The sequence below is a fragment of the Henckelia pumila genome, chromosome 3 (genome assembly GCF_033568475.1).
Source record: "Henckelia pumila isolate YLH828 chromosome 3, ASM3356847v2, whole genome shotgun sequence".
Classification (NCBI taxonomy): domain Eukaryota; kingdom Viridiplantae; phylum Streptophyta; class Magnoliopsida; order Lamiales; family Gesneriaceae; genus Henckelia; species Henckelia pumila.
This window is the reverse complement of record NC_133122.1, coordinates 24,041,463-24,057,410: the sequence shown is the minus strand read 5'-3', so window position 1 is coordinate 24,057,410 and position 15,948 is coordinate 24,041,463. Positions and strand designations below refer to the sequence as shown.

The 15,948-nt window shown below is 31.7% G+C and overlaps 1 protein-coding gene across 1 annotated transcript in view; it reads right to left on the bottom strand.

Annotated features, from left to right (window-relative positions):
• Positions 1-13,347, bottom strand: part of LOC140888277 (uncharacterized) — a 28,607-nt gene extending 15,260 nt beyond the window's left edge. The window contains exons 1-5 of the mRNA XM_073295962.1: positions 13,152-13,347; positions 10,474-10,593; positions 9,672-9,818; positions 4,604-5,089; positions 4,287-4,436 (exon numbers count right to left, since the gene is read on the bottom strand). Coding sequence (XP_073152063.1) covers positions 4,287-4,436; positions 4,604-5,089; positions 9,672-9,818; positions 10,474-10,593; positions 13,152-13,347 — 1,099 coding nt within the window. The remainder of the gene's footprint in view (positions 1-4,286; positions 4,437-4,603; positions 5,090-9,671; positions 9,819-10,473; positions 10,594-13,151) is intronic.
• Between the last annotated feature and the right edge of the window lie 2,601 nt (positions 13,348-15,948).

Below are 15,948 nucleotides of genomic sequence, written 5' to 3'. Positions count from 1 at the left end.
TCTTGTACCACTGTCTTGGAGCTTGTTTGAGATCGTACAAGCTCTTTTGAAGTTTGCACACCATTTTCTCTTTCCCTCGCACTTCAAATCCTTGTGGCTGCTTCATATAAATTTCTTCATCCAAGTCACCATGAAGAAACGTCGTCTTTACATCCAACTGCTCCAAATATGTCTTCCTTCGCCACTAGTCCAAGTACAGTTCTGATAGTGGTCAGCTTCACCACTGGAGAGAAAATCTCGGTGTAATCAATGCCTTCCCGCTGTTGAAAACCTTTCACAACAAGTCTCGCCTTGTACTGCTTGCTACCATCAAATTCTTCTTTGATCTGGTACACCCACTTGTTGTGTAATACCTTCTTGCCTTTCGGAAGTTCCGTCAACTTCCACGTCTGATTGGATGACAGTGAATCCATCTCATCTTCCATGGCTAACTCCCACTTGATTGAATCATCATTTTGCATCGCTTCTTCAAAGGTCTCCGGTTCACCTTTATCAGTCAGCAAAATATAGTGAAGTGCAGGGGAGTATTTTTGAGGTGGTCTGATTGTTCTAGAAGATCTCCTAAGTTCAATTTCCGGAGTTTGTGGGTCATAATCTTGTGCAGTTTCTTCTTCCTGGTTACTATCCTCCGACTCATTCACAGGAATATCAATCAATGGCACTTCATTTGACTTATGGACTTCAGGAAATTTATCTCCAGTTGGAATGTCTGAGTTGTCCTTGTACAAAACTTGCTCATTGAAAATGACGTCTCTGCTCCGAATGATCTTCCAATTTTGGTCATCCCAGAACCGATAACCAAACTCATTATCTCCATAACCAATAAAGAAACACTTCTTTGAATTTGGATCAAGTTTCGTTCTGTTGGTTGAATCAATGTGAACATATGAGAGACGACCAAACACTTTCAAGAACGAAAGGTTTACTCCTTTGCTTCTCCAGACCTCCTCTGGTATTCTGCAATCAAGTGGTACCGAAGGTCCTCTGTTGATCAGATACGCTGCAGTGTTAACTGCATCCGCCCAGAATGATTTCGGCAGTCCAGCGTGCAATCTCATGCTCCTGGCACGTTCATTCAGGGTCATGTTCATTCTTTCAGCCACACCATTCTGTTGAGGTGTACCAGGAATGGTTTTCTCCATCTTGATCCCGTTCTGTGCACAATATTTCTTGAACTCAATATCTTCATATTCTCCTCCATTGTCAGACCGTAAGCACTTTACTTTCAAGTTGGTTTAATTTTCAACCATAAATTTCCATCTTTTAAAGGTTTCATAAACATCAGATTTATTTTTCAGAAAATAAACCCAAACCTTTCTGCTTGAATCGTCTATGAATGTGACATAATATCGTGAGCCTCTAAGGGATGTCACAGGAGATGGCCCCCACACGTCAGTATGAACCAGCTCGAACTTTGCTGCTTTCGGTTCTCTACCACCTTTCGAAAAGCTCACCCTTTTCTGCTTTCCAAGAACACAACTTTCACACAGTTTGTGTTCGAAATTTTTTAACTCCGGTAGCTTCCCTTTTGATATCATCATTTTCATTCCTTTCTCTCTCATATGTCCAAGTCTACAGTGCCATAGACTTGAGTTAGCTCCAGCATCCACAACTGCTAACATGTCTCTGCAACTAGAAGTCATGTAGAGGGTTCCAGTTTTCTGTCCTCGAGCAACAATCATGGCTCCTTTGCTCACTTTCCAAGAGCCATCACCAAAGGTCACTTTATGGCATTCGTCATCGAGCTATCCCACTGAGATCAGATTTCGGGTCAACTTTGGTACATGCCTCACTTTGTTGAGTTTTCAGATAGATCCGTTTGACATTTTCAATTGGACATCACCCATACCAGCTATTTCCAGAGGTTTTCCATCAGCCAGGAAAACTTTTCCGTAACTAATAGCAATGTAATTACTGAATACCTCACGATCACCGGTGGTATGAAATGAAGCTCCCGAATCCATAACCCACGAATCAACCGGGCTTTCCATGGATAGTACTAAGGCATCATGTGCATCCTCAGTAACAGCATTTGAATTATTCTTGGGTGATCTGCAGTCCTTTTTCATGTGACCAGTTTCACCATAGCTCCAGCACTTCAATTTCTTTTCAAATGTATTTTTGTCTTTTCCAGTTCTTGATTTGGATCTGCCACGCCATCGGTTAGAACCTTTTTCATTGCTCCTGCCCTTACTCCTGTTTACGAGATTTAGGGCAGATCTCGATGATGTTGTTTCTCCCGAATCCCTCCTGCGAACTTCTTCACCAAGGATTTGATCTCTGACATAATTGAATTGTAACTTTCCTTTTCCAGCAGAATTGCTAACCGCTGCCTGCATCGGCTCCCAAACATTTGGTAAAGACGCCAAAAGAATAAGTGCGCGAATCTCATCATCAAATTTTATTTCAACCGATGTTAGCTGGGAAACAATCGTGTTGAATTCATTGATATGTTCCGCCACCGAAGCACCTTCCTCCATCTTCAAGTTGAATAACTTTTTCATGAGGAACACTTTATTATTTGCCGATGGCTTCTCGTACATGTCCGACAAAATGGACATCATCTCCTCTGTGGTTTTTTCCTCCGCCACGTTGTGCGCCACGTTCTTTGTTAGGGTCAATCGTATTACCCCTAACACTTGTCGGTCAAGAAGCTCCCACTCATCATCCTCCATCTTTTCTGGCTTCACCCCGGATAGAGGTTGATGTAGCTTTTTGCTATACAGATAACCTTTAATCTGTAACCGCCAGAACGTAAAATCTGTACCGTCGAACTTATTGATTCCAGGTCCCGATCCGTCATTTCCAGCCATCGTTTCTACTGCCTTAATAAAATTTCAAAAAATCTTTTCTGATGTGGAAGATCAGACAAAGCTGCAACCACAGAGCATACTCAGAATTTTAAGAAATTTTTCACCAAGGCTCCCGGACATCGTAACAGCTTTGATACCAGTTGTTATGGATTATGCCGGAGTGATCATAACGATAATAATTGCGGAATAAAATAATCAACAAGAACACCAAAGATTTACGTGGTTCATCCAATATAGGCTACGTCCACGGAGCTGCTGCAATATTTATAACCGGAGAAATATTACAAGTATATACAAAATATTATATCTCACCAAACACAAATCCCGAGTATTACCGAGAAATAATTCTCTAACTCATACAAGAGAACAATCAAGAAAACCCAAGAAACCCTTTTATTTCTCTTTCTTATTTGCTCTCGATTTTTGGGATGCATAAATTGAAGGAATGAGGAGCCATTTTATAGGCTTCCTTCACGCGTCATTTACGCGTGAATTAATTCCACCTCCCCACTCCTGACCAGCACTTTCCATCTGCCACCATCCCACTTTAAATGCTTGAATTGATTTTACACCTAACACAAAGTTCTATAGCAGTACTCCATGCAAATAGGAGAAAAAGTTGTTTTATTAATAGCAAAGTTCTCTTGTTATAATTAATTATGATCTATTCTTTGTTTTAATTTCTTGTTTTATAAAAACATCTGAAATCAAGAGTCATTTTTTTAAAATATCTGTGTAAGTTTTGAGTCGCCGATGTTCGAAGGAGAAAACTACCACGTTTGGGAAATACATCATGTAGACATACTTGAAAGCTTTTGAAGCAGTGGAAGAAATATTATGAGAAACACTTTCAAACAATTCCACCGTGGCACAGACCAAATTACAGGAGTAAACAAAAAAATCAATTCCAAAGGACTAAGAACATGTTTCTCTATACCATATTAAGAACGGGCCGCTTTGGTATATTGGTATTTTCGCTTTTTGATATCTTTTTAATTATGGAAAAGTCGCATTTATTATTATTAATTTTTATGACCCAAGAACTCGCAGCCACTATCTTTCGATGCGTACTGGGTAAACCACCCACACTAACACAATAACCTGCAAACTAGGTTAATCAGCTAAACTACACTAGACAAGTCATGTGTGATAGGATAGTCCAAGAAGGCGTTGGTAGGAGGAATTGAACTCCTAACCTCTTACCAAGAGTTCACCTACTCCACCAACTTTGGCATCCTCTTGTGGGCCACATTTATTATATTTTTTCTTGCTTTTTATTTACGAAAACATCATTTTTTTTAAAAAAAATTCATCATTTATTTTTTTTTGTTTTTCTTTACAAAAAATGACTATACAAGCACGACGCAACAAAAACAACCGGAGTACTAGTATCTATTATTAATTCGATTTCATTACCCAAATTCCCAATCAAGTGATATGTATATTTTAATTTGCAAGAGAAAGAGGACTCACGTTTGTAACAACATTTTTGCCACCAATTGAATTTCTCTCCACTTAGGAACACACAATCCGTTCCTGATAATATATGCAACGCATATTGATCATCCTTGTCTTTTAATGTAGCCAATTGTGGGTGATTTTGAACCAATTTCAACGCCACATCTGCCACAAATTAATAAACATACATTAACATCCGTAGAAAGACTAAAATTGTCAAAAAATAAATACTAATCACTAAAATTTAATAACATAAATGATAAAAATCACAAACGGAGAAGGAGAAGTATAGATGGACCAAAATTGCAATTAATTCGTATTTATTTACTCACCTATGAATTCAGAAGATATTACGCCCATCAACAACACAGCCCCAAGACGTCCCTCGAATGGGCTATTCTCCACACCTTCATTTGACTTGGATATTAGATATACAAGTGTTTCTTTATGGCAACCCATGGCTGCTAAATGAACTGGCAAGAATTTTTTCCTATTAAGAATATATAGCAACTCAGGGTTTCTATCCACCAACATGGTTACGGCCTCCAGATTTCCAACCACAGCAGCAAGATGTAAAGCAGTGTCGCCACCGATGTTTTTCCAGAGCACGGCCTCATCAGGCATAGGATAGTCTAGCAATTTTCTCACGAAATAATTTGATTTTCCGGTCTCCACGGCTACTTGTAGGGCTGTCTCCCGGTAGCCATTGATAATGGCTTTGGTTCCCTCCTCATCTTTCTCCAAAAACTTCTCTGCTTCTTCCCAATCTCCTCTCTGCGCGGCTCTAAACAATGGCAAGTACCAATTGAAATCCTTACCTGCATATAAATATTTAGTATACTACGAAGGTACATGAGGGTGACCAACGACTGAAAACATGATAACAAAATATGTTCATACAAATGTTAAAATAAAACCATACTGAAATGTTATTAAATTCAAGTTAAATTTAAAACTTCTTATAAATTTTGTTTATCTTTCTCTATTTTCTTAATATTGATTAATTTCATGTAAAAGTATTGATTAATTTCATGTGAAAATGATATTAATAAAATAAAATAAAATAAAACACATCTATAAAGGATAACACATTAAATAATCAGGTACAAATATAAATATATGTGTGTGTGTGTGTTTTGTTTTTAAAAATTAAACTATCATATGAAAGTTAGTAGGGATAATTGCTGTTAGAAATTGAGACTATGACCTAACTCACCTCAAAAGCTAGCTCAAGAGGTGAGGATTGCCCTTGTCTATATTAAGGGCTCCCAGTACTATATCCTACCAATGTGGGACAATATTTCAACACACCCCCCACACGCCCAGGAATGAACATCTGGAGCGTGGAGATCTGGAGCGTGGAGATATTAACGGGTGATTTAAACGCCCAGGAATGAACATCTGGAGCTTGAAGATTGGCCTAATTATAGGCAGCCCAATTATGGGCGATCCAACACACGGAGGACCTGAGCTCTGATACTATATTAGAAATGAGACTTGGACCTAACTCACCTCAAAAGCTAGCTCAAGAGGTGAAGATTGCCCTTGTCTATATTAAGGGCTCCCAGTACTATATCCTTCAGATGTGGGACAATATTTCAACAATTGCATATACTACCCTTATGAAATAATGAGATTGCTACAAACCCCCTATGACTATAAACCACTTGTGTTTTCAAATTTTATGCACAAATATCCTTGAAAATACGTACAAACAAGAGATTATGTGCTCAAATTTTGAAAACACAAGGAAGATGTGTTCAAGATTAAAAAACACAAAGAACTAGTAGATCATTATTTTTTTATAAAGAGTTTTTAGCAATCTCGGTATTTCACATGTGTAATTTATGCAATTACCATCTAACAAATGCTAATAATTTATCCCTTCAATTCATATTTATTATAAAAACTATCTCATATATTAAATTCAAAAGTACATGGTAATTTTCATCTTTTTAAATGTCTCATTAATTTCTTTTTTTATTAATAAAATTGAGAGTAAGTCAAACTAATCAAATTATACTGCAAATAAACATTAGAATAATTTACAAAAAAGAACTTAAAATCCATGCGCTCAATGCCCAGTTTCATTGTACAAGCACTAAAAAACGAATATTGTTTTTTTTTGGTCTTATACATTTGTCTTTTTGTGATTTTAATCTTTTATGTTAAAAAAAATTCTATTATAGTCAAGCTATCTTTGTTTTTTTGTGTGTGGTAATTTTAGTCTTTTTTATGACTTGACACAAACACAAAAATAATGTAATGATGATGTCACATTGATATTTATAGTGCCACTGCAGTACCTTCAATGAAAAATGATTAAAATTATAAAAAATATAAAAATTTACTGAAATAAATTTGAAATTTGACAACACAGATAACCACAATCCCAAAGCGACAAAATTACATGAAAAAATGCAGTTTTCCCTATAAAAAAAAAGTAAAGGGCATTTAACTTGAAAAGTATCGTAATCTTTGAATACTTATTGAGATATTAATTAAAAATTTTAAAATTTAAAATTAAATAAAGTCCAATATTCGAGTATTTTTAACATGTTTTCGACCAAATATTAAACACGATGGTTCCAGTTTTCATTCTCAATATCTAAAATAATCTTTTCTCTAAGTCCAAATCAGCTGTCACTACCACGACCTAGGTAAATAAATTATTTTATTTTAAAAAAAATTAATTTAATAGAAATACCACTATTATATGTAAATTGAATGAGTTAATTTTGTAAGGATTTGATCGTTATTATACTCAATTCCAACTCTCAACCATATTTTTTAAAAATTAAATTAAATCTGAATTTTAACGATTTGGTTAACTAATTTAAAAGTTTTCAAAATCAACATTTCATAGCACAATAATATTATTTTTAATAGTTTATTTTTTATATATATAAATGACAAAAATCATTAGAAACATAATTAAGAGCATCCATTAACTATTAATGAAAAATATTGGGTGACTTAATTTTAAAGTATAAATAAATGAAAAACACTTGAAAAATGAAGTAATTAAAATAGGTGTAGACAATAATTTCAAAATTATAGATATAATTACTTGATATAAAAAATAACATATTACATGACAATTCAAGAGCAGTTAATATATTAAAAAAAAACTCTTATGGTCACATATAGAGGTAGGCATTTTTATGAAGAAAGACAAATAAATCAAGATGTGGTCATAAAAAAATTTCAAATAAATAACTATTATTCTTTTAAAAAAAATCGACACCTCGTAATTACAAGATAAAGCATAATTAATATTTCAAAAGATAGTAAATATTTTGTAGGACCGAGCGTTCGCCACTTTACCAAATATTATATCTCATGAAAACAGTGCAACTCAAATATTTTAAACCTTACAGCATTCCAAACGCTCTACCCAGCAGGAACAATTATATTAAACTCCAAAAATTGTAAGACCGAATGCTTGCCGCTTTACCAAAAACTGTAGCTGGTGGTAACGATGCTACTCAAATATTTTAATCTGTATAACAATTATACTAATCAAACTATATTTTTAATTAATATTCTTCTGAAAGAACGTGTATATCATGTTATTCTCTAAATTGAGAATTTTAGAGTTTTGTATTTTCTTGACATGTTGTTTAAATTGATCTTATCATGTATATCTTAATTGATCATAATTGAATAACTTATCTCTTATTTAAATATATATATGAGTTACATCTTATCAAATATGTTGATAAAATATTTATCCTAACAGATTGATGTTTGAATTTTGGGTAGGATTTCCAAAAAGATTGAAGATCTATTTAAGAAGACAATTCTATACAAATTTTGAGTGCAGAGAGTAGAGAAGTAGAGGGCAGAAAACAAAAGCTAATTACTGCAAAAATTCACAAGTTAACGCTTTGAAAATCTGAAGAATTTTTGAAGTATTCATTGCCGTTACATAGTGTTGCCGAGGGTTTTTGGAAACATTGAAGAACACGCGAGTGAAGCGTTGTTCTGAAAGTGATTCCTTGGTTTTTTGTCTTCGACTCAGTGTTGGAAACTTCCTATTGGGTTTTATATTCTAGTTCTTACTAGTTTTTAAGAAGTTATTTATTTTCTCAATTTTTTGAAAAAATTAGGTTTTCATATACAATCACTAGTTGGTTTTTTGTGTAAAAAGATTTGTTTTCTAGTGGTTATTTTTCCGTGAGGCATCGCACAAGTATTGATTACTTGTGCATAAATATCAGTGTTATTTATTTTAAAGTTTAATTATTCCGCTGCATGTGTTTTTTTGAAGAAAGACAACACTTACTCTAAAATTTATTTTTGGTATTTTCTATAATCCATACTGTCAAAACCCTTACATCTTCCGTTTAAATTCCCTAAAATAATTCAAAAGGAAAAAAAAAATCACTATTAAATTAGTTAAATATGGGAAATATATTTCAAATATCACCCAATTAATTAATTAAGTATATTAATTAGAGCTTGTAAAATTTCCATAAAAACAATAAAAAAAATTATATATGGTTTAAAAATATTATGAATAATGACAAATATTACAAAAGAAATTATATAATCACACTATATTTTTAATTAATATTCTTCCGTTTAAATTCCCTAAAATAATCCAAAGCCAAAAAAACCACTATTAAATTATAGAAATATGAGAAATATATTACAAATATCACCGAATTCATTATTAATTATATTAATTAGAGCATGTAAAATTCCTATAAAACTCATAAAAAACAATTATTTAATTTCGAGATAGATAATATAAATTAATATAAAAATAATTTTTTAGTGAAGATAAAAAATTCAATTTATTTTATGTCAAATATTAAAATTATATTTTTTTTATCAATATAATTAAACATAATAATATAATTTGAAGATATAAAGATAAAGAATCAAAGTTAATGTATATTAATTGTCACATATTAATTTAGAGTACGTAAAATTCCTAGAAAACTACTAAATAAGACAATTTTCTAACTTATACAGAGAAGGATATAAACTTATATAAAAAAGAATATAAAACGTGTGCTTGGATGCTAGTTATTATTAATTATATATGTAAATTGTTAGATTGATTTATCATCCTTATGTTATTAATTCATCATCATATCATATCATTCATGAACCAAATCATGCCTTGAAACATAATCTAACGTTCTTACTAAATTTTACAGAATAGTACTGATATAATTCAGGATATTAATATATCAAATTAAATTTGTTTTTTTTTTTTCGATCCTAATAGCAAGAGTAGTATGAATTGAACACAAAAAGAATTAATCAAAAGATACATAAATGAAAATAATACAAGATGAACATAATAGATAGGAGCTTGACCCGTCAATTTTTTTTATCAATAAATTTTTCATGTGAAATTTAACTATAACCGATGAAGAAACTTACCAGCATTATTTTCAGATATCTGACTTTCAACTTCATCACTATTTTCTCTGGCCGTGTCAAAAATCATTTTCCCCAACTCCAACCAACTTCCCACGGCACCACGAAACCTTGCGAAACCATTAGCATCTTCGCTCCCTGCAGGTGAACCTATATATATATAGATATTCATTATGACTCCAAAGTTCTAGTACGTATTTTCTCTGTATATATCTAACACTAAAATAATCATTGTTGAACTGAAACGAAACACTGAAAATTATTGGGATCTTTTAGTATGTTGATAACAACCGTGTTAAAATTAATGTTAATTTGTAAATAAAGGTAAAAGAAAAAAATTATGTTCCGAAATTAATACGCAGTAAAGTTGTTATGATCACATTGCGAATAGCCGAATACAAAATCTTATATCTATACTATATATAGATGAAGGCTTTAAGCATGCTATTATAAATTGAACTAAAAACTACTATTAGACAGTCTTACGAGTCAATTTTATGTGACTTACACACACACACACATACACACACACACACACACATATATATATATATAAATACATAATATATCTTATTTGACTCGATCTACAAGAAAAAAATATTACTTTTCTTTCTAGATATTGTTCAGATCGATCCGTTTCACATGAGAACTACTCTTAATTAAATAACTGGCGACCACATTGACACTTGGGCAAGTGCGTTAGCTACCTAGTCTTGTTCTTGATTCTCAAATATAAATTAGGTTACTTCTTTTGCAATTTCGAACTTTTATTAATCACACTACCTCAAACAATGCAATTTCATACCTGCAGGGGAAACATTAATAACCAAAACTATTTGAAACTTACTAGCATCAATATTATTTTGATCCCGAGCAGCATTGTTTCGCCTCCTACGTATAACTTCTATGATCTCATCGTCTTCCCCTGTTACATTTGAAATTCAATCACATACCTGCCTCGAATTTCATTATTCACGTCACTGATCTGATTAATAATGTCTTTTAAACATAAAAATCACAAGAATTGCTCAGCAATTTGACCCAAAGAAGCCTTAAACGTAAATTATATTTAGGAATTCAAGCACGTAAATAAAATAATTGAAGTAAATATATAATACATAATCACCCAAGGGAAAATAATAATAAAAAAAAGAGAAATGATTGTTGGCCTTCCAGTTAACAAAAAAAAAATAAAATAAATAAACGACATATATAATCTTAAATATGTGTGTGTGTGTATGTGTGTATATATAAATATAATATAATATTCTTACCAAAATTTAAAATCTGAACAACATATATATATATATGATCAAAATATGAAATATAATTATTTATATATTTTTTGAACAAAAAATAAGTTAAAATAAGCTCAAATACAACAAAAATACAATTTTAAAAAGTTTTAAATTAACCAAATAATCATGTTTGTGAAACAAAAAATAAAAATTTTAAATCTTAAATCGAGAAAAATACATTTTTTTTAAAATAAGAAATAATTATATTTTTAAAAAAGTAGATGTAATGATCGAACCAGTTCAAGTAGCTAGATGAATTGGCCTTGAACCGATTCAACGGGTTCTCGATCCGTTTTTTTTTTAAAAAATTGGTTACAAGTAGAAAAAGTAAAGTTAAAGAGTACTTACTATATATACAACTTATGATTTGACATAGGGATATAAACGAACCAAACGGTTCGCAAATTCGGAGCTCGGCTCGGTAGAAAGCTCGTTCGGTAAGCTTATTGAGCTGAGCCCGAGCTTGTTTTTGAGCTCGACAATTTTCAAGAGCCGAACTTGAGCTTAAGGATGTTCGGCTCGTGAGCTCGCGAGCATGTTTGTTAATAGGCTCGGGAGCCCGAGATCGAACTCGGCTCATTTAGGAGGCTCGCTAGTATTGGCTCGAGCTCGGCTCGTTTAGGAGGCTCGCGAGCTCCAGTTTGGGCTTGGCTCGTTTCAGAGGCTCACGAATATGTTCATTTAATTTATGTGATTTTATCTAGTTTGATTTTGAGTGGACAAATAAAAATATTAATATTAATACAAATGACATGATTAGAACATAATACTTTGTTGAAAAAAAGATAAATTTACAATATACAAGATGTAGCCACAATTTGTATTTTTTATTTTAATTTAAAATCATTGTATTAAAATTATGTTAAAAACACAATAAATAAAATATTTATATGTGCAATATTACTAATGAATGACAATTCAATCAATACATTTTTAAAGAACTGAAATAAAAAGTTTATTTAAAATGTCTTACGAAAATTAGAAATATATGTGATAGATGAATGCTATTAAAAAAATCTAGTTAAAAGAATTTATGAAATTATCTAAATTAAATTTGTAGAGTTAAAACTTGTTAACTCAATAGATGTATATATGCACAACATTTTAATAAAGTTATATAATATCACTAAATAAAATATTTATATACGGATATATCATATCACAAGTAATGTTTATATCTAATTATAAAAAATAATAGTGTGGTAGGTTTTTAAAAACATTTTAAAATAAATATACATTTTTAGAAATCTAAAAAAAATATTATAATAATTAAGCCACACAATAAAGTTTTATACACTTGTGAAATAAGCATTAACTAAATAACTATGTTGATTCTCTTCAAGGGTAAGTGCTCGAAACTTGGGTTTAGGTTTTTAAGTTGGGAGCTTCAGATTTTGTTTGAAAGATATAAAGAATAACAAAACTTGAATTTTGAGGTTATTAATTATTTGATCGTGTGGTGAAATTTTTAAAATGATGAATACAATTGTGTACTATACAGCATATGATAGTGCACATCGAACTTGTGCAGATTGAAAGGAGTTGAAGGATTGTGGTTGAAATTTGCATCTGGAATTTGATCTATAATAAATTCGAAGATTTCAAGATATATTGAGCAGTTAGTAATGACGTAAATTCATAAAGATTGAAAACTTTGATAAATGAAATTTGTGAATTTTTCTAATTGTGTTGTGTTGGAGGTTGAAGTTTTAGATCATGGTAAGCTTATAAATTAAGTTATAGTCAATTTGATCAAAAAATTATAATAATAAAAAAATCAAACTCGAGCTCTGTTTATATGTCTGACGAGCCAGAAAATGAGCCAGAAAGTGAGCTCGCTAACAAGCCTGCTTAACGAGCCTGAAAGCGAGCTCGCTAACAAGCCTGCTTAACGAGCCCACTTAACGAGCCTGAGCTTCTTAACGAACCTGCAAACGGGCTCGAAAACGAGCTCACTATAATGAGCCTAAAAACGAGCTCTCTAACGAACCTGAAAACGAGCCGAACTCGATCCAGGCTCGTTTACAGGCTTTTTTTATAATATGATAAACGAGCTGATCCCGAGCCTTATGATAAAAGCTCGGATCGAGCTCGAGCCTTTATTTATGTCAAACGAGCCGAGCCCGAGCCTGATAATGTTCGGCTCGGCTCATTTACATTCCTAATTTGACACAATTTTAATTACCGCTGGCATTGTTTCGCCCAGGAGCATGATCGGATGTGTTAGATTGAAGTTCCACTATCTCATCTTTATCTTCTTCCTTCACACCATTTTCATGAGTACTGTCTGGAATTTGAGTGTTATTTGACTGAGATTCGAGTTCCACTGTCCCATCTTCATCTTCCACCTTAATATTAACTGTTGACGGCGACGAAGCCATTGGAGATTCAGATGATGAAATAAGCTGCTAAAAGTTTCAAATGCTCTTTTAATTCATATCTGAGTCAACAATATAATTCAACTCTATTTATATGCATTTCATATATAAATGTTCCGTACGTGCATGCCTTATAATTTGCATGTCGATTAATGCTATGACAAGGAGCAGTTATCAAAGTTTGTTTTCTTACAAAAAAATTACGTTGTATAATGCGACCAAACGGCTATTTAACGCTAGCTATGTATATATATATATATATATATATATATTGTTTTATCATTTCACTAATTGCAAAGTCCAACTATTTGAAGTTTCAAATCCTAACACGGGACGGTCTGAACAGGTTGCGGCAAGAGTCTTGGTCAACGAGTATAGAAACAAGTCTGGGACGGTTAATAAATTTTAATAAACCCGTCCTAGTATCACTAACCTTAATTTACAATGTTGTCTCATTTTGTTGCTAACTTATTATTAAAACTAGTTCTCAATAACATACAATGTGTGCTAGATAAAAATTAATTTTTTATATAAATAAAGAAATTTAAATAAATTTACAAGGCAATGAATTATTTAAAATATAATTTCAAAAAAAAATTATCTATAACCACTATTTTTTAACATGATAATAAAAATAGAATATTATTATCATTTTTGCATATTTCTATTAGTTTTTATAATAAATCAAATAGATTCACACCGAGTTGAATTATTGTGGTAATTATTTGTCGATTAAGATAGCGATTGATCAACTTCCTCATGGCCTTTATGAGGATATGTAAAATGCCTATTTGCTATTTGAGGTGTTGACTTGCTTATATGTTTTATAGGATGATTATGATGGATGATGCATTGCATTCATATTGAGCCATTATCCTCTTATTTTTGAGACTCTTATCCGTTCTTTGATGAGTTGTTTTAGACATTAGAATAGAGGGCGCGCATTTTAACGTCACACCTCTGATCACTAGCGTAAGGGTCGCACAGTTCTGCAGACTGCTTCCCCTTGACATTATTGTCATGGCAGGTTATACAAGTGGATCAGAGACATTTGGTGGTGCTTCTGCCAGTGGAGCCTAGGGAGAGTTTTGAGTTGTTGCCGTTGAGTTCCCAGATATTATGTTATTATTATTGGAGTTTTTTTATTTTTGGGGGATGCCTCATGTATTTGTATCGATATTTTTACGATATTTGGGATTTGCTTGTTTATGTGTTTCAGCCTTGCCGACTTGCATGTGTTTAGTCCTGACCAGTGCGGCTGTAGGTGTGTGATTGTTGAATTGGATTCTATTTTCGAGTATTAACAGGTTGTTGTGTTGTTGGATTTTGAGATGTCCTGTTTACGGGATGCCATGCCGAAATTTTTGTAAGCCCAATAAAATTTTTTGGGGAAATTGCATATATCACCCTTGTGAAATTCCGTGTTAGCTATAACCCCCTGTAAAAAAATTTTAAGCTAATAACCCCCTGCGATTCTAGATTTGTAACATACACACCCTTTTTAGCTAAAAAATGACGAAAATACCCCTACATAAAATAAATGATAAATTAAATAGTTCATAAAAGTCAAGGGCATTTTCGTCATTTTTTAGCCAGAAGGGGTGTGTATGCTACAAATCTAGAATCACAGGGGGTTATTAGCTTAAAAATTTTTCACAGGGGGTTATTAGCTAACACGAGATTTCACAAGGGTGATATATGCAATTTAGCCAAAAAAATTTTTACTCGTTTTTGCTATTTACATTAATTAATCCACTGCATGCTAATTAAATATAAATCAGGTACAGACCCTCACAAATCCCTGTTGTTTGATCATTCAATATTAATCAGTACACTTCATATTAACTAGTAAAAAGCACGTGCCTTGCACGTGAGTAACATATTAATATAATAAAAAATAATTTCAAATTCACTAACAATTATAATAAAAACAAAATAAGTAATAATCTAAATCTCAAATATTTTAATTTTTTAGATATGTTATATTTGTAATAGAATAATAGTAACTAAAGGCTTTATGTTTGAATATTATTAAGTTTGTTTCGCTAAATATAGATTGTATTTTTATTTTTATTCTCAATAACTATCTTTAATTTAATTATATTGATGAGTTTAATTTTAATATTTGTCTTTATTATATAACAATTTTTGACACCTAATGACATGTAAATTACGCAACTACCAATCTTTCTCCATTTGTTCGTAATAATTTATTTTACAATTTTAAGCAAAAATGAAAATAAATTAACATAAATTTTTTAAAATAGTTAATTTTCTTATCAATATAATTATCATAATTTTGTTATATTCAACTTTATCGATCTATTTTTGGTTTTGTTTTTTTTTAAACCTAAAATATATTTTCTGTTTTTATATCACATACATGTATATAGATTATAAGGATAAATATAAAAAAATATTACCCTCTATAATTTTTTTAATCTATTTTTTAGTTTATTTATTTTGAAATATATTTTTAATTTAAAATAAATAAATAAATAAATATATCCACTTAGAAACTCCACAATAATAATTTACAAGAGAAAAATAGATGATAGAAATGTTATACAATGAATTTAGGATGATTAATGACACAATTAATAT